The sequence below is a fragment of the Telopea speciosissima genome, chromosome 7 (genome assembly GCF_018873765.1).
Source record: "Telopea speciosissima isolate NSW1024214 ecotype Mountain lineage chromosome 7, Tspe_v1, whole genome shotgun sequence".
NCBI lineage: Eukaryota > Viridiplantae > Streptophyta > Magnoliopsida > Proteales > Proteaceae > Telopea > Telopea speciosissima.
The window spans coordinates 15761286-15785363 of NC_057922.1; the positions used below are offsets into that span (position 1 = coordinate 15761286).

Here is a 24078-nt window from a genome sequence, read left to right on the forward strand (position 1 = left end):
ACTACTAAATCCATTTAGGTTGAAATTTCATGTGAGCAAAGGACCTTGAGGTGTACCTGATCACAAATTTTGGCCCCATTAAAGCTACCACATGACAGATATTTAGATCATACAAGAAATCCTTCCTCTGTGATTTGTGCAGGAAGCCTTCACAGGATTCATGTTGATCATGAAGAATGAGACAACAAAATGTTCAATCTTTGACTGCGTTTGGTATGCATGATCAAATAGATTGTAGGTATCAAACGTATTCTGAAACCTGATTTTTCTCTATCTTCTCATTCCAGAATGGATTTTAACAAAAAAATCTATTCCAGGAATTTATACCCAACACATGCTTAATTCGTGCTTGAAAAGCTGAAGAACTCATAACTAGGCTCTACAAAAAGAAATTAAAAATCATACAAACATTACCTACAACCAAGTTCGGCTCTTTGTAACAGTGCTTACTTCCTTCAAGACTGAAGGTCTCATCATCCAATTTAATGTCATTCTGAAAATCATTGCACTCGTTAGAATTTTTACACTTCCACCATTCAACTCGCCAGAGTTTGGGGTTGTAAAATAATGTGCCAGTCGAATCTGAAATTCAGGTTTTATGGCTCTGCAGTGAGATGGCATAACCTACTGGGGGAACTAGGGAGTATCTCCATCAATCTTGTATTCTTACTCGCAAAGATTGTATTGGGTTCGCATTCTCTGTATTGCATTTGTGCCAGTGCCAGATTCAGTAATCATCCATGGCAAAAACATCATATTCCTCAGAAACCTTATTTTTTCTGAAAAACTCACTTTGTCACATTGTCCATTGAGGCAAGATCTGGGCAGCAATGTCCTCTCCTCACATCAATGACGAACGGCTGTATGCTGATTTCAAACCTGCTTCCTTCATTAACCTCAAAAATACATGTATTGGGGGTAATCAGATCTTTGGAGAACAATCCCAATCGTCAACTATCCAACTCTAACCTACAACGTTGCTGAAGCTCACTGGAGTGTTGAAGGTACCTGTGCAATATCTACGCTATCCACGAGATTTACATTTCTCTGAATGGTTGGTGCAGAGAATAATTTTGGAAATGCTCCAGAATTGCCGAATTGGTGCAGCAGCTATCAACACCAAAATGAAATGGCCAAGCCAGTGTAATGGTAAAAAACTCATCTATTAAAAAAAAAAACCAATGTAAACCCAAGATGCATTTCAATCCAATAAATACAGCAGATTGTGTGACATACTTGACGGATATGACTATGACGTCCTTAATAGCAATGAGCCCAACAACACTTCCCCCATCAGTTCCAATGAACAGCTTAAATCGAAATCACAGGCCTATCAGCATGGATGCATACGGAAATGGGTAGCCTCTCCAATGAAAAATCATTTGTAACAACATTCTCGAAGAGGTTGATGGACGACAAAGAAAGAAATCTGCAAAACTGGCAAATATCAAGAAGGTGGTTCTTCATCCGTAAACATCCAATCCAGAGGATGATAAAGATTAGAAAGCTAATAGTAGTAATGACATTGTAACTACTATTTTACTACGTTATGATCCTGTAAATGTGAATACACAGTTTGACAGAAAGATGCTGAACCTGCCATAGTACATGGATGTCCTTAAAAACAGAATGCAATATGCATACACAACGCAACATGGACAATGCCCGACATTTTAATTACAACCAAGTCCACCCAGATAGAACAAGAACATGTTGAAATCACCACGGCGACAGGTGAGCTTGGCCTTGCAGAAGCTATGCCACCATGGCCAAAGAGGGGAGAAGAAGAAGGAAAGAGAAGGTGTGAAAAAGGAAAGAGAGAAGAGAAGGAAGTGGGGAGGAAGAGAGGCTGTCCAGCATTGTCGATCACAGGTGCTTAGAGTTTAAAAATAATCTGGTCCAATTACAACAGTCTGTCCAAATTACCATTTGGAAACCTATATTATACACAGATGATAGATCCCAACAAAATGCGAACCTAAAATCAATCTCTAACAACACGCCAAAATTGTATTTTCCAAACGATGGAGAAACCATACACAGCAAACCTTAAAAGCTATTTTAAATCCAGACTTGGCTAATTTGAATCATAGGTTATACCACCAAGAGTGAAAAAACAGTATATATGCTCATCAAATTATAACTGAAGGCACACAACATGCAAATGACCTGACACAGAATTGCATCCAGACTTCCCAAAAAAACTTACAATGAGAAGACCCAACAAACTGAAAGTTTTGATCTGGTCCAGATGCCAGAACTAATTAACAAGCGACTATGCATAGGCAGTACATAACATTTAGCCTCAAGCTATGCCCATAGTAATGCAGTGATGCAAGAGCATATGCCTTTCCATATGTTCATGATTTAGCCTCACACCATATATCCACGGTGATGCAATGATACAGAAGCAAGCACATGCTATTTTGTATGCTAAAGCACATACAGATACCAACACTACTATGATGTTTCGACCAGCACATGCATTAATGCATACAAGTGTTCCCACCAATACAAGCATCCATGCATATGAACTAACAAGATAACTTTTTTCCCAAAATGTTTGTGAAACTTCATCACTATTTCTATTTCACTCTCTAAGAAATTGCTGTTCAGTTTTATGAGCCTTAAAAGCAAACCAGCTCAAATAACACCTTTCAATCTATCCAATAAAAAGAAGAAGAAAAAAATCCATAACCCCAATTTCTCAGAGGGGCAAGTGTTACCAATTGACATCCATCTCAGTTATGGTTACCTGTCTCATGTCCAAAAATATTATTACTTAATCAAATTTTAACATTAGGTTGTATCCAATGAGCTTCTGTACTTGTAAAGGTATATGTTAGTATGTAAAAGATTTTAGAAAGTTAAACCTATATAAAGAAGCATGTTGATAGGATTTTAGAATTAGGATTCATTCATTTCATGTGTTTCCTATGCTTAAAGTTGCTTTTAAAAAGTTTGTTGTAAACTTGTAATTAGAAAGCACCTGCACTTGTTGATTGTTCTTTCATATGAACAAGATTGGAAATTGATACTCTACAAAAGGAGGAAGCAAGGCCAAATTGTATTTGGGATTTGTTATGGTCTTGATAATTTTGATCAATATTTTTTTTTATATTTTTGGTCATGAATAGCAAATTAAAATCTCATCTAAGATTTTTCTTAAGCTCATTTATTCTTTGGGAGAGGAATAGTCCATCTTCTTAAATTAGCAAATTTACCTACCAATCTAAGCAGCTTTTGGGTTTGGGGCTTTATTCTTGCTCTTTAGCATAACAATGAATTTAAAATGAAGATTCCACATGATCTTGCATTTAAACAAACTCCCCCACGTAGCCTTCTTAACCAAAGAACTGGACCTCAGTTCAAAAAAGAGGTCACTTCCTTTTATTTTAGCAATTTTTTTTTGGTATTGGCTAGTTTTCTGGAAGTTTTGACACTTTTGACCGAACAGAAAAAGAGGGTTGTTCTGGTGTTTTTTATTTATTTTTATCACCATTAAAGTCTGATTTTAAAAGCCATGCTGTACGAGGTGTCTCCCAAAAATATCATTAAATATTTCTTCTTTTCCTTTTAGAAACTGACCAAATATATTGCTTCATAAAAACAAACTACTATTGAAAGTTGAAACACTAAAACAAAGCAAGTCATGAGGAAGATAGATAAAGAATGTCACCTTTTCATTCACTTGGTATCTGATTTTGAGGCTGTGAAAAAAAGTGCTTAGCATTGTGAGCCACCTCTGCTTCTATTATTGCCTCCAGTACAATATCTGATCCTTTTGTATCATCTGTTGGGACATTTATGGCAAGTAAGCAAATATACACAAGAGGAAACACAAATGAAAATTCACTTTACTTCTTCAGAACCAAGCAATATGCATGCAACAGAAAACTCAGAATACCAGAAATGGTCGTAGGCTTTGGCTCTCATGTAAATCTCAGTCCATTGTGAAGTAAACCTTCAACAATCACAAAGGAACAGGAATCATTAATGGGAGGTACTTTGTAGCCACAAGTATAAAAGTCTGCAGATTATATTTGATTGCAGACTATTCAGCGAAACCAAAATCTGGGAGACATTAAGCTCTCTAGTTTTGAGTTGTTAATTTATTACTCTGCATTGTCCTACATTGGAGTTCCTTATATACTTTGATCTGATCCATTGCTGCTATTGATGTTATTGTGGCTGCTCTTGATAATGGAATTGATTGTTTTTTTTTTTCTTTCTGTGGTGCTGGTTTTTGCTGCCATATGATGGTGGGTTATCATTTATTACATCCTCTGTGTTATTTGCCCATGAGTACTGCTACACGTGAGGAGGAGATTGGAGTTATCATCTGGTATATGAAGATTATTATAGTTATTATCATCTGGTATTTGAAGATTATTATAGTTAGCTTCTCTAATCATCAGATGAAGATTATTATTTACTTGTTTCTGTCGTCTGCTCGTGTCCCAAACAACAATATTTTCTTATAAAGATGGTTATATTTTTGGTATTCAGCAACAAGATTCCTACTTCTGGTTCCCAGCAATTTTATCAGATGATAACTCCAATGGTCCTACTTGGTTCACAGCAGCCTATATTGCACTTCTACCAGTGGTCCACAGTAACCTATACTATACCTTTATCAGTGGTCCGTAGTAACCAATATTGCACTTTTATATTGGCCTGCAGTAACCTATGATGCACTTTTACCAATGGTTCGCAGTGACCTATGCTGCACTTTTATCTGTATTCTTTGTGAAGATTACTACTCACTACCTGACTTCCTTGAGAAGGGCTCATGATTTTGTTGGCAGTTGTTCCTAGGATAATTTGGATTGCAGTTGGTGTTCTCTGCCACTTATTTTGTTCATTGCTGTTTGAATTTATATTGCACAAAGATTTTAGTCTACTATTGTTGCTGATGATTGGTGTGCTTGAGAAAACAAAACCTATAATGATGCAAGAAAGAAAGGAAATCTCAGACAAACAATCACACAATACACACAGGAATTTATGTGGCTCGGCAAGAGTGCCTACGTCCACAGTGAGATGAGATGTGCTTCACTATTAGTTGAGAATAGGTTACAATCGCTCGTCCTCACACCTCTCTCAGATTGATTACAGAGAAAGAACCCTTGCTACAAATATACAGGTAATTTATCGAAATACCCATATAGCCCTAAAAAAATTTCTACGGCCCTTCAAAATCAGTCCACTTATGCAAGTAACGGAATACAAGACATTGTACCCCAACAATTGGCGTCTACAACTGCTATATATGTTCAAGACTGGTTCAGAGGGTGCTCTATCGTAGTCTGAACCAGTACCTGCGATTGTGAAGAGAGAGGAGAGAGGAGAGGAGAGAAGAAGAACGATGGGAGAAGAAGAGAAGATATGCTGAACCATGAGAGATTTAGGGAGTGCTCTATCGTAGTCCTCCCTCCTGTATTTATATTACTAGCTAACAACTAACAGACTCTAAGTAGGAAGCCTACTCAGAGTACAATCCTAGTTACAAACTAATAAGGAAACATAACCACATCACGATAGGGACACTCCCCCTTTCGTGATCAACAACAACAGGCCTAATTCCAATAGAGTACTGCAGGATACTGGACAACAATACCTCTGTGATACGTGCACATAACTTAACACAACCAATTATGACGCCTGAAATATGACATAGTAAAAAGATATAACACAGGTCATTGCCCTTGCGGCTTGGTAGCAAACCAGCGCTTTCAGCAGAGACAGGAAGAATGTTAAAATGTTTAACTTCATCATTAATCTTTTCAGCATCTCCACCACTATTAAAAGAGCCAGTTCTTAGAGCTGGGGACGCAGCTAATCTATCATAAATAGTTGCTTGGCTGTGAAGATCAGCTGAAACTGAGGTTTTTGAACCATAATCCTGAGAAGTGATGCATACAATAAAACAAGGCAGAAAATTTTCTACAGAAAGAAATGACGAAATTAATAATGAGGAGTTTCCAAACCAAAACCTTTGAGATGGTATTTGTTGACCTATTCTCTCCATCTAGCTTCTCAGACACACCGTCGCCTAGTAACCAGTAAATTTATAGAAAACTTAGACACTTGACCAACAAAGTTCTTTGCAGAATGCACTTCAGTGAAAGAAGCAGCAGCAGTAAAAAAGAGAATCATTGAAATACATAGGACTGCAGACATCTAAAGAGTGGTAATACCACTGCCAAGTGAAGTAGGCTCTGTATTTTCCATTAGCCTACGAGTCAATGGACCCGGATTCATAATAGATATGCTTCAGATTTCATAACGAATTGCTTCTAGTTGTTCCATTGTTTCTTTGAGTTCTTTGTGTACCTACAAGGTAGAGAAGAACATGTATAGCTATATTTTCAGAGATATGAAGGTCCTCTAAAACATAGTCAAAATTTATCATGTAAAAGAGACATTAGGACATTATAAAACGAAGGACAGAAGAACCCAGCATTGTAGAAGATGCCACTAGTGCATGATTGTTCATTGAGAGGAAAGGCCCCCAGGGCCGTGCTATGGCTAAACTGCCAAAGGATGATATTTGAATAAGGGGTTTGCATCTGTGCCGAGAGCATGAGATACCATGTCATTGCGCTTTCACTCAACTTTCTCAAACAGAGGCTGGCCCATACAACATAAAATTTGGAGTAAACAATTGATTCCTCTCAGGTAGGCAGTGGGAATACCCAACATTATAATCCCAGGTTTGCAGAAATTCTTTTATTAATGTCGATTCCGTTAATTTAAGGACCCACTGGAATTGTTCAGTGACAGTTTCAGCCTGCTTAGCCCAAAATTATCGTACTTGCTAATTCAAAAACAAAAGCAATACCTGGCTAGCTTGAGACTCCTGTAGAACATTTTCAAGCTGCCCACGAGCAAGTTGAACGTATCCGATTGCTCTGCCAGCTAACCTTCCTGCTGTTCTAGCGATTATTGGGAGATCCTTGGGACCTAAAATCAACGGGAAAATAAAATCGAATTCACTCCTCGGGAAATGAATACGAAGGAACAGAAATCCAGAAACAGAACTGGATAAAAGAGGTTCAGGAAAAACATTAGAAATAAAATAGAGACGTGAAATGAAATGCTCTAAATTGGATCGGAGAGTGACCGCTGATTAAACTGAAGAAAGATTGAATAAATAGAGAGAGACCCACCGATTAGAGCAGCGGCCGCTCCAACAATGAGGAAGAGCTCACCGTACGAAATCCCAAACATTTATGCCACCAAGCGAACCAAAATATCAATGGCACCTCTCTTATACTTTTACAGTGTTTGCACACTCATGGGAGTTCCAAAGTGGCACCAGCCGTCCGCAAGATTGGAATCGCAGGAATCTCTGCTTATACCCTTTGTTTCTCATGGAACTTCACTTCCTCGAATGGCATTCTGACATCAAAATACAAAATAGACAAAAAGACAAGACAATCTTTCTGAATATTGGTTGAGTTACAAGAACATAAACGAGTTCCCAAAGAAACCGAGAACCCTAATATAACGACATTCCTAGTTTGAGTACTTGGTTGGTCCTGATCTGGTCTGATCAGACTGATGGTCAACCCAATTACCAACTGATTAAACCGATAAAACCCGACTACAACCCAACCCAACCATTAAAGCGCCCAAATTAATGGCCTAGTTTTGGTTCATTTCTCGTTTTCTCCCTCAATTATTGGTTGATCTGTGTGTCTTGATCACACTTCTGGACTGATTGACCCAGACCGATTACAAGTTTAGGTCTCGGCCTAAGGTAGTAGGATTGACTATCTATCGGTTTCGGCTCGGATAAGATGGTTGCCTATGGTTTGCCTGACCAAAACCGACCGGTTCACCCCCAAATTAACCTGATCAACTGGATGGGCCATCTTTTTAAGTGTGTCATGAAATTTTGATAATCTTGAAGGACGATAGAGCGATTTTTAGTTCGATAATTATGCAACTGATGCCCTTACCAAATACCCTTCATTTGAATGTATTACAATCCTGATTGATCCCGTGGTAGATTTATATGGACCATTCAAAATATAATTGGAGACAAAAAATATCCCATTTTTTACCGAAACCTTTGATTAGCATAGTTTTTAGTCTTTTACTCTTAGAGAGAGGGCTGTTCTCTTTTAAGCTATGTTTGAAATGCAAGAAATAGATATAAAAGACAAGAAAAAAATAATAAGACAAAAATAATGATGAGTTTATTGTTTTTCTCTCTCTTCTTTTTAAAATTTTTTTCTTTTATTGCATTCCAAACATAACCTTGGTGAAACCTAGACCTGATCTATACTGTCTTGCAAACTGAGATTTTAGATTCTAAAAGAATCCTTATCACTGGATTGGAACCTCTATGAATAGAGAGAGACCAGCAATGCATTGGTATTGCATGTCCCAATCACCTGCATAACACCCTCATTCATTAGGTTTTAAATAGTAGGATCAAAGATTTTTTTTTCATCTTTATTTTATTTTATAAAAACAGCTCAAAACAATTAATATAATTGAAGAAAAATGTTATAGGACATCCCTGTCTTCAATAGAAGAAATAACAAATGAAAGACTTCTTTATATTCTTGGAGAACCAATTTGCCAATTTGGATACTAATAGACAATAATTCTGAAAGCCAGTTCCATTGGAGTATACATCAATTTGCTGATACAGTGCATATCTGGTTACTTCTAAACAATGCAAAAGAGTGCCAAACTCTTCATGTAATTACTTTATTCCTTCTTTACTGAGAAAGCTCCAAACAATGGCAGTATCAATAACTTCAATAAGAATATTTCCTCTTTTTGAAGACCAGGTCAATCTTTTGTTTTAGCCTCATATCGTTGTTATGAGCCTTAATCCTTTCTGAGCAGATCATAGAAAACCATTGGCTTTTTGTAGCTTGATATGAAAAGGCCCTGACAGCAACAACCATTTAATTCATAATAAACGAATTAGAGAACATGCAAGTTAAGAATGATTCATATAGGTAAAGTAATGGTCAGGTTTCTTCAACTCCTTTGGATTGACTCGACTTCTATAGCAAACAATACCAGTCACTTGCATACCTGGTTTTATTGAGTCATTCAAACTTTGGTATCATAGTTATCAAGGCGTCCAGGCTCCTTGGTCGGCATGGGCGCCTTGGGCTCCTAGGCGGACGCCTTGATCCGCCTTGTTGGTGTCACCTTGATTTTGGACCCTCAGCAACACCTTGGTCACCTTGATAACTATGTTTGGTATTATGTGATGTCAGAACAAACAGTTTGTTGTATGAGGGTGGGCTTCGGATATTTTTTTTAGAATAGGAAAGATATATTATATTTTGAACCCTGGTCTTACCCTCCACAAACCACACCTCCTGCCCAGTTGAAGGTAGGATTTGATCCCCAGATCTCTCTCTACAACCAGTTGAGGCCCTTACTGGCTGTGCTAGCCATTCAGAATGGCCAGCATAGCCATTCTGAACGCAGATCATAACAATGAACCTCTATTCCACATCCAAGTATACGCTGCTTGGAAAATCTAGCTAAATCAACCGAAGTTGAATTTTTTATTTATTGGTACCTACTCTATTTTGGGGGGGGGGGGGGAAGGTAAATGCCAGGAGACTCAAACTCGAGATCCTGGTGAGCAAGGGCTTAGCGCACCACAGCTTCACCAACTCCACTAGGCAGTTGTCCTTACCGAAGTTGAAATGTTCAATAGTACAAAACTATCATAAGAAACAGAACACAACATATGTGTTTGGAAATGAAATATTCAGATGAGAGTTCCTCTCTCATTGAATTGGCATTGAAACCAAGGATCATGTAGATCTTAGTCTGAAGGAAAACATTAGTTTAATAACTTGTAATTTAATTGTCAAGGGAAAACATTAGTTCATTAGTTTTTTATGACACATTAGTTCATTAGTTTAAACATGTGTTTGGAAATGAAATATTCAGAATATGTGTACGAACCAGATTCTCCCACTGCTACAAATAATTGACTTGCATATGCAAGTGGTGCGAAGGATTCTAATGCCTTGTAAATGAATTACTGGAAAACACCTATCTGGGACCTGCTTATAGGTTATAACTTACACATTCTGTATGGCTTTGAATGGTGGTAAAAAAACAACATATGAACAAAAGTAGTACAGTTGGGACGAAGATGTTGAGATAGATGACTGGGAATATATATATATATATATATATACATAAGTGAGTTATTTTAGGTCGCCTAGGACATGTGCAATTGAGGTCTTTGAATGGGCTGGTAAGGGGGAATTTTATGCTTAAAATTGGAAGAGCTAACAGTTTATCATAAGCTCAACTATAAAAGATGCATACGTTATGCATTAAAAGTGTGAATATATTCACATCAAGAAGATTTATAGAAGATCTGTAGATCTTCTGCAGGTGAACTCCTCAGAGAAGTGATATGATTATGTACCTGCACTGCAAGAGCTATACGGATTAAGGTTGGCTCTGACCATGGTCTCCCAATAAACTGAAGGCCAATAGGCATCCCCAGCTTGTCATATCCAATCTATCAAAAACAAGTTCTGTTGTTAAAAAGAACAAGCCATTGTCAATGAATAAAATAGCTAAATGATATTACCGGAACAGTCACTGCTGGCAATCCAAGAAAATTCGCAGCTATTTGGTACCGTACAAGTGCAGCTGAAATAACAACACAAATGTCAAATTTTCAGACACATACTCCTAGTTGCAACGACTAAATTCTAACAAGTAATGCCAAGTGAAAACAGTGAAAGATCAAACTGCACATCCTCATTAAAAACTAGAATACTCAAAAGTATCAAGTTAAGTGCTGCTTACCTGCATTCACATAATCAAAGTCACCATATTCCAAAGATTGTTTCACAATTGGGTATGCAGTTATGCTGTTAAGAAAATTGGAGAAGTCACTTATAATAAAGCATTTACACACTACATACCCACACACTCACTAAGAAAAGAAAACTAAGGAAAAAATAATAGATGGGCATCTAGTTACAATGTTACAAAAATCCCTCATAAGCAAGCATTTAAAATTTTAAGGAGAGAGGCTGCAGATGGAAAGACTTCGCGGTTCACATTCTAGCTTAAGTGTAAGGGTTCACACTAGCCATCTCATAAACTACGTAATAAACCTGGCAACAGATACATTTCTATAAACATTCAGTTCCATATGAAGGAGTCTGGACTCTGGCCAGACAAAGTATTGGAGTTAGTTTACATGAAGCCTGTTTGGCAAGGCACTAGCTTGGGTCAATCCAGTCAAACAAAAGAGATAGGATTAAAAACAACTGCATAGAAGAATTGATATTCGCTAATTAATTATTAAGAAAGCAGGAAATTGTGTATTTGTGTGTGAAGTAATTGAGTTCTTCAAAGTTGGCAAGGGGGACTGAACAGTTGTAAGCACTGGCTTTCAAGTCTGCCAGTTCATTTAGTTGGTCTCAGATGGGTTTGAAACATTGAATAAAACAGACACCATATTGTTAGAAAAACACTTTAATTATTGGGATCATAATGAAATACCTTGTCGTAGGTGTGACAATGACATCTGCCCTCTCGAAAATGCACTTGTGAAATTGCATGTGGCGGTTCCTTCAGATATATCCAGAAACGCATTATATCATTATGAAATAGATGACATAACACAGCTTTATCTAGAATACAATTAAACAAATAAGAGCAGTAACAATGCTCTACTGAAATAGATGATATGAAGTCCAAAAAATATTAAATCATAACTATAAAATATGACAATCTCAAGTTCAAATTTTTTTTAACAGTCCTTTTATTTTTGTAAGATTTGACAAATATAAAGTTTTATGTCAGTGTCTCCTTTGATAAATCTCACCTTGATGCAAAGTTTGATACAGCGGACCATTATGGATTCAAATGACAAAACCCAAAACAAACAGGATCATCAATTTGTGAGGCCACATTTTACACAGGATTAATTATGATAATAGTGTCACTGGGAAAAACTATTCTTTAATCTATTTATTATTTTTGGGGATACTATTGGAAAAATCTATTCAATGTCTATTTAACAAGACCAAGGCCACAAAATTCAAGCATGATTAACTAGTAACTGCAGATTTCAAGAATTGGAACAAGTCATGACGAGACTTTTAATTTGGGGTTCTTTTTTGCCTCTGGCTGAATTCCTTCTTTCTCTGGATGTTTACTTTTGTTGACCCTTTAGCTAAGATTACTTTGACTTTTCTATATTGATTATATGTGGCAGACTCCCATTTTTGCCATTTATAAACACTTCCACATTTCTCTTTCTTTTAGCATACATGGTGATTAGATATTTCCCAATAGGACACTTACGGTTGAAATTATTTTTTGTCATTGAAAGAGAGTATACAAAAGACAATAAAATATCCTAAAAACTCAAGTTTCTGTATGCTACAGTGGGGTCCCCTTACAATCACTATCTAATAAATAAATAACTGCTCATATCTAATGATATTTTGTGGAATCAAGAAGGTTACACCATTACAACCAATGAATGCTTGCATCTCTTCTTCATTAAATTTATAAAAAATATCAATATATTACTAGGTATAAGAGAGAAGCTGCAGTTTGTATCTGTGTGAATGTTAAATGTGCATACTATATTTGCTGGGAAATCAAAAGTATTTAATCGTTGAGGCACTGCATTTGGCCTTCAAGGAGACGATTGTCTGCCGCTTCCTAATACTTTAATGGGCTTGCATAATCAATAGACAATGAATGTAAGGAGAATGCCCCAGAATTATTAGTACACCATATGCTATGTACATTCGGCTCCAGATTCTTGGAGTGGCAGTCCAAGTTTTTGAAGCAATGGTTGTAGGGAATTCTGCACAAAAACTATGGAATTGCTGTTAGGCAAGAACTGCCTGTACATAAAATTGAAGGACGAATCCCTATCCATAAGCTATTCCTTTATTATAGCTTTTTCCTAACATGTATGAAAGATAAGTTAGATCTATAGCATTCAAAATCATAGAACACAATTCATTTTCCCTATTTAAGGATTTGATAAAGACAAGATCCACATATTATAACTATTATAATTGAAGGGGAAAAAAACACTATGCCAACATTGTAGCTGCAGGAAGTAAGATTATTCCTTAATACTGAATATGTAATAAAACAGAGTAGGAAGAAATACCTAAATCTCTGCGCAGTCAAATATTCTTTGCTGCTAAAGGAGCCATATATACAAAGTGCTACCCTTGCATCACACCCTATCTCTGAAGTACCCCTAGTTCAATGGAAGTCCATTATATTAGCATTAGGAGTTACTCAACTTTTCACCTGGTACGTAAGATAGTGCAAATGCCGAAGACAACATACAACTTCTCTAGATCTGATCTAATTGCAGTATTACACTCGGATCCAATGGTCACATAATGTGCCAAACGCATCACTTCTATCTCTGGTATGGTCACATCTACAGTCTACACACACCCAAAAAAAAAGTCTTAGACAAATTAGAAAAGCATCAATTCTGGTTCTAACTAATACTGCATGTGATGATGTGATCTAAGTAGTATGTCAACCTCTAAAACAACTTTTGACAATTAGATGCAATTTACTTTCGCAGTCAAGAAAAGATGCAAAATGATTCCAAAAGGGCATCAGAGAACCACTAGCAAATAATATACATCCATAAGGATAACTAGAAATAAAATGGCCATGGAAAAGTACCTCCCAACCGTAATGCTCATGAAGCTGGTCCAAAGCTTGGTAACAGCATTTTTTAATGTCATCGCTAGAATCATTAAACCACTATTTGATCCAGAGAGAATATTAGAATTATCATAATATATAATAATAGGAAAACAAAATTAAGGAATATCAGATGGCTATAACATGATGGAAGGATAGTTTCTATACAGATTGGCATTTGAGAAATAGAGCACAAACCTCTCCATACTTTGCCATTTTGACATTGGAAATGGTGTTGGTTGACTTCAGCAATGGAAAATTTATTTTGGGCTGGTAAATTTTCCAAAAACATTAGGGCCAAAGTTAGTGGATGACAAAGTGTAGTTGTTCATCATGGAAGACTTTGATGGAAGATTTAGAAGAGATTCTTTGTTCACGAAAGAAGGCAAATATAACTAGCTCTACCGAAGTTTTGAGAAGCAAAATATTTTCCCTAATCAAATTAGCAAGTAAAGCACTGAACAGAGGAAACATACAAACAGATTAAAAAAAAAAGGGCGTACCCAGTGCACTAGTCTCCCGTCATTCTGGGGTCTGGGGAGGGTCATAATGTATGCAGCCTTACCCCCGCTTTGCGGAGAGACTGTTTTCAGACTTGAACTCACCACCACTAAGTCGCAATGGAGCAACCTTACCGTTGCGCCAAGAAACATACGGTCAATGATGACCATACAATGTATACAGAGAGCACTGTGAAAATTGTCTAGCATTTTTTCTTTCTATCAGCGACGACTAAGAAAATCATTTTTTTTTTCATGAAAGAAACTCATTGATTTTATTTTCTGCATGGTTTATTAATTTAAATTAAGGAAAATTTAAGAATAATATGCAACTATAGCTCACCGACAAAGCAGTAGGTTGATTTGAAGGGATGTCCCCACTGATAGCTGCATAGCTGAAAATAGAAAACCATATTATATACCCTTAATTAGTGGGACTGAGAATAACATGTTGCACCAACCTAGGGGCATCTGCAAGGGGGTTTCATTGATTTGAGATGGGGGGTTAAGGACTTGGGCCCAGCCTGAACCCACCCAACTATTAAATTGGCAGGGCAGATCAGCCTGAACACATATAATTTGGCGGTTCAGGCCAACTGTTTACTGAACTGATGGACAGCACTGAAATTGGCAAGTGAAATAAAAATTAAAAAACAAAAAATAAAATGTGAAATGTGAACTGTAGACAGAACAAAAAGGATAAGAAGCAGTACGAGGACAAGGAGGGTCTAGGATGAGTTGCGGTGGCCAATTAGAAAAAGGGTGTACCCAGTGCAAGAGGTTCCCGCCACTGCTTGGTCTGGGGAGGGTCATGATGTACGCATCCTTACCCCCGCTTTGAAGAGAAGTTGTTTCCCAACTCGAACCAGTGACCACTAAGTCGCAATGGAGCAACCTTACCGTTGCGCCAAGGTCCGCCCTCTTGCGGTGACCAATTACTCTGTTTAATAATCAGGCTGGTTAGGTGGGCCAGGCTGAAAATTCCTACCCTTAAACCAACAAGGTCTGGCATAACCGGATCTGATCACTCATCTACTGAGTGGACTGGATCATCCTCTGGAAAGCTGAGGATCAATATGATTCTTCCAGTGGATAGGACAGTCTTCCAGTAGATTGGAAGATCCGATGCTGTTCCATCTGGGATTGATCAGCAGATCTTACCTGGGTTACAATCAACCAATCCTTGCACCAATTGTTATAGGTATCTAATTTCGGAAGTAAAAGGATAGAGAAATAATTGAATTTAAGTGTCTTTCCAATCGTTTTATAAGATTGTCATAGTATTAAGTCAAACTTATAACTGTGAGGTTAAACCTCATTGTCCTTTTCTTATCAACAATAGTATAGTGCACATAACATTGGCCAATATAGGCACAGTTCCACTTGAACAGGATTGGCCTGTCTGCTCTTGTCCAATGTTTAATCCAGTGAAAATAAAGTTCAACAAAGAAAGGATACTGACACAATGAATGCATCCTCAATTGTCCCTGCTAGTATTCCAACATTTCCGACTGTCCAGTTGAAAGGAAGAACACTGAAGATAATAACAGAAACAAATTTTAGAACTTTCCCAGGTATCTATTCTTTTTTAAAAAGGCTAGTAAGGATTCTATAAAAGAAATATTTCCTTATGAGTTATTACTCACCCCGAATGAGATACACGTCCAAAAGTTGGTTTAAAACCAACAACACCGCACAGAGCAGCAGGCATCCGTACAGAACCTAAACAAGTAGTGTATTTAATTATCAAAGGATGCTGCTACTAGCGAGAATTATATATTCAAGAAAAATGAGAATGCATGCCTCTATGGATCAATATAGGCTTTGTGGATAAATTTGAAGTCACATACACTTATTTACTGCTTATGTTAGGTCTGAAATTTTTACATGACCCTTAGGGCCACCATCAAACTAGAAAATGAAAAATAAATTTCAAACTAATCTTTCAAAGACATAGTCACAAATAAGGGATTTAAAAAGCACTCTCTCACAATCCAGAAATAACATGATGTGATTCGCTTCACTGTGTTCATTCCTGGAATACCTTCGAGAAGTTGTAAGGACTCCTAACTCAAACTCTTGACTGATTGACTGAATCCTATTAATTGGTGGTCCCTCAACCAAATGCCATATCAATGTCTCTACAGTATCAAAACAACATCTATAAAAAACCAAATTGAATCTGAACAGTTTGATATTTTCCCCTTCCAGTTCAGAGATTGCTTTCTTAATTCTTTAGCAAATGGTCTCTTAACCAAGTCATTGAACTCTCCTCAATCTCAAAGCTACCAAAAATTGACTCAAGATATACCTTGAAAGAGAGAGCGGACTTTTATTTGCTCTGTATCAACCAAATCATTTCTCCACTTCATGTATTGGTTACATTTTGGGTGCTCTTTTTGAAAGTACCTTTTATTCTTACTCATTCTGAAAATTGGGTCCACCAATCCAAGTGAGTCCACTTTGGGTTGGTGTTCATTTAAATCCGTTCACTTTCTTTTAAGAGAACTTTGGCATCGAAACAATTGTAATCTTGTCTTTCGCTCCATTGTCCTCAAAATGAATCATTTACAAAATTAGATTCAAACCATTGTTCATCTGATCCCACTCAACCCATATCTCCCCATGAAAAACACTAGCTCTGTCCTCCAAAAGGCAAATGAAATGACAAACAAATGTCAAAAGAGGCTCGAGTCCATTTCAATAGCATCTCTCTTCCACAGTTCTGCCTTCAAACTTCAAGGTAACAACTCTCAAAGGGTTCTAATCCTATCAGGTATTCATAAGAACCTTATCAACCATTTGAAGCACAAAAAGTGGATGATAATAAAGTCTGGATTTTATGGCTTTTCTCTGTGATTCAAATGCCTTGGATAATTCTCAGAGAAATCTCTTTGATCACCAAGTTCTTATCCTTGATAAAATTTGCCTCCCAGTGTTTATTGGCAGAGACTAGAAGAGAAGGGATCTTGTTGAGAAAGCACCATGCACACAAACACTACATTCACATTCCAAATGTTTTAATCAACGGAACCAATTTAGTATACAAATCAGAAATCTTTTATGAAACCTTTTAACTATGACCAGACCATTCCTATGAGTAACTTCTTATGGTTTTGACTTCTTAAAGGAAAAAATGGGAGTGATAAATAGTTAAATACTTGTAGAGACTACACAAAGAGTGCAGTACTAATGAGAAAGTCACGAACTAGTTTACCTCCTCCATCAACACCAAGGGCAACAGGGCAGAGTCCTGCAGACACAACTGTAGCAGATCCACTAGAAGAGCCTCCAGAGACCTTGTTAATATCATAAGGATTTCTAGTAGTCCTGAAATAAATCAAACAAGAAAATAAAATGCCATCAAAGTAATTTGGTCATTGAACTTTCTAACTCAACAGGATAAAGACCAAAAGCACTAACAAAAAAGACCACCAAAAGTTGTATTGCATTCAATATCTAAGGCTTGGGTTTGTTGTTCTTACCCATAATGTGGGTTGATTCCACTTACTCCAGCACCAAGCTCATGCATGTTGGTCTTCCCAACAAGTATGGCACCACATGATCTTAGCCGCTCGATACAACATGCATCATTGATACAAGGTCTTATTTTGTGCAGCCACTTCGTACCTCCTGGAACCACCATTTAAGTTAGAAACTAATAAATAGATGAAGATGTCTCTAATTGGAACTAAGAACTCTGCAACTGAAAGCCACACAAAGGAATACCTGTAGTTGGATAAGGCGTACAATCTATTTCGTCTTTAACAGCAATAGGGATTCCGTCCAGAACTGAAATTGGTTCACCTAGAGAAGAACATAAGGAGTCCTCACAAAATCAGAAGTGAGAAAGACATATAAAAGGATAAATCAACCATTTTCTTGGCATGACTAAAAGTATAAATTTGTTTATTAGTAGAAATAACTTGCTTGGTCATATTAGAAGTTCAAAATTTTCTAGTAGTATTTCTTTTAGGAAGTTTAAATGCATTTCTTATCTTTTAGATGATAGTTATATTTGTACAGCACGTAGCTGTTTTTTTTTTTTTTTTTTTTGTTGGGGGGAGGGGGAGGAGGTTTGGTAGATTGCAACCATCATGGCTGGCCATATGTTAAATATCCTAGTCCCAATTCAGTCATATGATCCACAATGGATTTGTCTCCTTCCCTTCTGCTTACTATTCCACACCTTGTTTGCTTTTTGGGCTGTTATATCACAAATAAACCGTCAAACCTATTCTAATTGAATATTTGAAAATCATAGTACTTTCTTTCATCAAGCTAGCTCAAAAATGTTACAGTTAAACCAGCCAATTAACTAATGCAAAAAACAACATATTATGAACAACTAACAGTTATTTGTTTTATGACATTTCTTCTAAATTTTAACAGTTCAGACATTTGAACCAGAAGTTAACACCATTGAACTGTGACCATGACATATAGACAGTTCAATAATCAATTCCATATTCATACACTGGCCAAAACAGAAGTTATTCTCTTTCGTCTCGCTATGCTAATACTAGCTGGTGAAGTTTCACTCTTCGAGGGGCAAAAGAGTTGTAGGGACCATAACCCTATATCACATACAAATGAAATACATCTAATAGACACAATCACAGGTTATGCACCGATGCCACATAAGTCTCAATCCATGGGTGTCTCATGCATGACAGTTGTGACACATAAAAGGGTGGTAACCTCTTGCAAGTCCCACTTTCACAGGGTCCCAGGAGGGGTAGATTGACATTGTCCTAACCTTTGGAGTTTTTTACATGAAGTGGCTGTTTAACCTTTGAATTTTTTTACATGAAGTGGCTGCCTTCAGACTCAAACCTCCATCTTCACACTGGCAGCTCAAGCTTTTAGGCTCCAATGGGACAAAGAGATTCAGAGCTGACACTCCATCAGGTACAAACCAAGCAAAAAACATAACAGTGAAGGATTACATAACCAAAGCTGGCACCGATTCCTTTTCTTTTATCACACTTAATGTTGAATATTTTTCTAGGGTTCTTGGTCAGTTATAATATACACTCTACAATCTCTAAAGCACAACTGGCACAATCCAACAGACTTTACCTCTAAGGATGGCCCTGTGCTCAAGGGGAGGGGGACAAGAAAAGGAAAAGGAAAAAAAAAACAACAATCCTTCAGCTTTGATCTCCCAACCACAGATTTGGTTTTGATCATACAGCTCTCAGCTGCAATGTTCTCCCTCAGGCCATGTATACGACTTGAGTTCTTTTTGAAAATAAGCTGATAGACTTTTGGCTGTATATGCCAGTCATTAGACAACGGATAGTTTCCAACAATGTCCTTAGAATAGGTTTAAAAAATAAAGAAAATAATTCAAAGGCACTCAATATGCTATTCAGGGAAAAAAACAATATTATAAGCTGCAAACTTATATGATACAGCAGAAAGTTTATATCAAAATTTTAACATCCTCTGTTTCTTAATTTTTTTGGGTAATGAGAATTTCAATATCCTTTATACCCATGTCATTTTAATAAATAACAATATTTTAAGGTAATGGTTCCTCTGAATTTACAATAGAAATCACCCCCCCCCCAAGAAAAAGAAGACGAATTTTTATATTGTTGAAAAGTACCTCTTTCATATCGAAGGGTTGATTCAGCAGCTTGCCTCTTAATATCTTCAGCATTTTGGTTTATAAAAAATGACATTTGCAAAGAAGGGTTGGAAGATTCATACACAGAATCTAAAAAACGTTTTGCAACCTGCACACAGGCAGAGTAAGGATATGAGAAAGTAAATATATAATTCAATGGAAATACTAAATTTTAAAGGTTGGAAGCAGTGTATAGGAATTAGACTTTCATACCAATTTAAAATCCATCTCATGTAATACGCATTTTCAAGTTTCAAAAAACATTTTTAAAATGCAAGGTAAAACTAAATGAAGTAATTATATAAGATACAAACCATCATAAGGCAAAAATTAATGTTCCTGAAATGATATACCATCAGTGGGGTTATTTCTCCTGAAATATAGGCTCTTGAATAATCCTGTATTGTCCAACGTCGGAAACTATATTGATTATTTTCTACAATTTGTGAACACGGAGGAAAGCATTCCAATGCTTGTTGAACTTTTTCAGATGGAGATGACTCAGATGATATTGATTTAACTTCCTGGTCTTCATGGTCTGCCATGATCATTTTATGCCAGATAGAATTATCAGTCTATGTTGTGTTTATTATTAATTGCAGATAAATGAATAAAAAAAATCAACTTAGGAAACAAAATGCAAACCAAAAAGGAAAAAAAGGAAGAAGGAAAGGGAAAAAAATGCATTACATGTTGAGAGGCCACAGTAGCTATTTGTAAAGCTAAACAATATAGCAGCTCAAAACTATTAATGTTGAAGACCAATAAGAAAGAAAAATTTCAACAGGAAAAGGACAAATCACATGTAAACCCAAATAACAGAGTTGCATCTCATAAAGAAAACAGACCTTCCCATGGATGGCATGGAACATATAAAGGTGGTTCATTTAACTCTGCAAATGAAATGAGCTGCGGAGTAGGAAATATTTGTTAGCATGGAGAATGTGATGAATTATCAAAACAGATGTGAAGTACACTCATATATATTTTATTCACCAATCGCCATGTTTAAATAGTTATTGGTGAATTCACATGTGACCACAAAATCAACCTGACAAAAATTGAGACAGCTCACAGCATCAAACAAATGACCAAGAAGTGCAAGCCAATACCCTGTGAACTAGATTTTCATCCTTCAGTATGTAGACCAGCATTGCTCCAAAAATTCTCGTCTCCAAAATCCATGCCAAAATCTTAATAAGAAATCCAGCCATACGGGGAGCTGTGAAACATGAAAAATTCAAAATTTTAATAGATCTGGAATTATTTACAATAATTAAGTAGTCATCAGAGACTATTCTTTCATGTTTTTCAATACCCAATGTAGTAACATAAAAGACGTTAAAAAGGGGGGGGGGGTGGAACATATATAATAGTACATAGTGAACGTTTTTAACTTTCAGTCATTCAAAAATATTAAATAGCTAAGAACCCACTGATAGATACAAGGAATCCCTACAATGTGCCACAGTAAATTCGTAATACATAAGCCCAGTAGCAATTTCAAGGATCCAATGTAAAAACATTAGCCTTAAGTTGACCCTCATCAAAACACAAATGGTAGAACATGATTACATGAAAATGGAGCGGACACTAAAAGAAAACCATAGAATATTTGACTTTATAACCACCTAATCCTCAATAACAAAAATCAATTTCAAGATTGAAATCAAAACCCATATTCATTAATCAATCTTCAAATATTCCTGTTTCTGAGACCATCAAGATCCAATGTAAAAGCATTATCCTTAAGTTGATCCTTGTTAAAACACAAAAGATAGAACATGATTACATGAAAATGGAGCGGACACTAATTGGAAACCATAGAATATTTGACTTTTTAAATTCTAATCCTCCATAACAAAATGAATTTCAAGATTGAAATCAAAATCCATATTCATTAATCAATTTTCAAACATTCCTGTTCCTGAGACCATCAAGCCAACATTTGAAATAAAAAAAAAGTACATTAATTAAGAAAAAAAAGAAAGAGAAAGAAAATTAAAATACATAAAGCTGCGAACATTTTATATACACAATCAAAATCAGTCACTGTCGTCTAAACTACATCAATTTTGAACAGATAATCAGAATTCAGCACTCATACAAAGATGAACTGAACCAAAGATAAGAACCAAGAAGAAAAGAAGGAAAATGAGGCATAGCATTTGAACCTTTGACGTTGGGACTGAGATAGAACTCATCACTGTTAGGGCCGAGATCAACGTCCTTCACGGGCTTGTAGACTGTGTTTTTGGACTTGAAAACCCAACCCATAGCAGGAAACAGGGAACCCTTGAAGGTGAAACTGTGAAAGGAGCAAATTAAAGCTATAAACAATGAAACAGACAGTGATGAAGAAGTGACCGAAAGAATTCTGGGCTACTTATAAGTGGAAGAGAAGGCGGAGATTGGAGAACGCAAGAAACTTGAATTTAAATGCAAAGATAAATGAATCAAAGAATATGTGTTTTGGGTGTTTGTGAACGAAAGTAAAGAGAAAATCGAAAATCGAAATTCCACGGTGGCGTGGGTTCGCGGGGATTTGTTGTCTTTTTTCACGGACAGAAGATTTCCAGTTTTGGTTGTTTTTTTTTCCAGATTTGGTTGTAGGAAACCAAGAAAAAGACTGAAGTTGGCAACTTAACGGTATTTCCCGGGAAACGCACTCAATTTAATACCAAGAGTGAACAGTGACATGTTTGGTTGGTTGGACTTTGTGGGAAAACTACTTTTTTGTTTTTTCTCACCCTTTTCCTGTCTTTTCAACCCAATCCAAACCCTCTCACCTTTCTTCGTCTTCCCAAACAATGGCTAACCAACCATTAGGTAACTAGGTCGTGTGATAAGTAAATGAGTGGGACCCCATTCAGACGCCCTTGCAAGTTTTAATTTCAAAATATTATCTTAGTTGCTATGTATGGCTTAAAATACTGGAATTGGGATCCAGATCGGTCCCAGCCATGGTTTGAGGTATGGGTATCGTATCGCCAAATAAGGTTTTGCAAGTAATCGATCCTAATATTGTATCAGTGACACGGTACAGATAAGGGGTAAAATGGTTAAAAAAATTATTTTTAAAGGAGATTTAGGGGTAAATCTTGCCGATCCATTTCGATATCATATTGATTTTATAGGTGATCGATCCAATCCAATATTGTGCACTAAAACCATGGTCCCAACTGATTTTGATCCAAACAAAATCAGTTTGGATTGGTTAAGAATCGGATAGAAACGATGAAAATGTGTTTGAACTTGTTTATATCCTATTTTTACAAATTTCGTACTCTACTTTCGGTCATTGATCGAAAGACTATACATGGTTTCAGGCAGTGTATTGTACGTTACCAAAAGAGATTGCTTTTTGAATTTGAACAACAAACTGGGAAGGTGGTGCAAGAGATTGGTTACTTAACCACCTAAAGATAAATTCAAATTCAAATGAGAAGTGGAAGTTGCTCGAACTACCCACAACTCAACACCCTGCAAGTTTAATCTATATATAGGCATTTCATCTTTTACTTGAGAGGGATCGAACATTCGAAAGAGGCATCATGTTCTTAACATCAGTAGGCTACTTGATATCATATTGACATCTGTAGGCCAAAAATAAAGACATCAGGTTATAGCATCAGTAGGCCATAGCAACCATGTGATCTATCAACATCTGTAGGCCAGGGGCATCATGTTATCAACATCAGTAGGTTTGATACAAGGGCATCATGTTCAATATCAGCAGGTCTTTAGCACCATGTTGTCAACATCAGCAAGCCAAGAATGGAATGTTGATCTACCATTTTCTTTTTATTTTTATTATTTTTAAATCAATATCATTATCTTTCTATCTTCCTCTTCTTCTTCCATTGCAATTTTCACATTGTTATAAGTTCTAGGATTACCAAGATACTGGTAGAATCCATCTTCGCCTGAAACGGTATCTTTAATAATTTCCTCATTCAAGAACGGTCTTAAGTCCGAAGTTAAATTTGAGGAAACAAAACTTTAGAAATCCAGTATGGATTGGCTGATCCGAATTAGATCAGAATTGGGATTGGTCTCGATTGATTCCTCCAACTGATTCTGATCCTGAATCTTAAAACATTGTTGCTAAACTTAGCAACAAATGGTGATTAGACGAGGATTTCCACCATCCTACAGTTTACAAACCTTTCCTAGAATTTTAGTATGTTCTCCAAAATATCCTCCAATACCCCTTGGGTG

The 24078-nt window shown here is 36.6% G+C and overlaps 1 protein-coding gene and 1 pseudogene across 1 annotated transcript; both read right to left on the minus strand.

The window, feature by feature from the left end:
* Positions 1-1125: 1125 nt before the first annotated feature.
* On the minus strand, positions 1126-7381 carry LOC122667018 (annotated as a pseudogene).
* Positions 7382-8603: 1222 nt separating this feature from the next.
* On the minus strand, positions 8604-22208 carry LOC122667014 (fatty acid amide hydrolase-like). The gene is made up of 20 exons (XM_043863163.1): positions 22032-22208; positions 20970-21079; positions 20706-20766; positions 20211-20395; positions 19837-19966; positions 17952-18029; positions 17708-17855; positions 17440-17552; positions 15869-15944; positions 15685-15756; positions 14566-14617; positions 13921-13992; positions 13702-13782; positions 13348-13451; positions 13163-13255; positions 11527-11595; positions 10822-10886; positions 10601-10662; positions 10433-10528; positions 8604-8913 (listed from the first exon to the last, which is right to left on the minus strand). The coding sequence occupies exons 1-20, from the start codon at positions 22132-22134 to the stop codon at positions 8851-8853; spliced, it is 1833 nt and encodes a 610-aa protein (XP_043719098.1). The 5' UTR covers positions 22135-22208; the 3' UTR covers positions 8604-8850.
* Positions 22209-24078: the final 1870 nt, after the last annotated feature.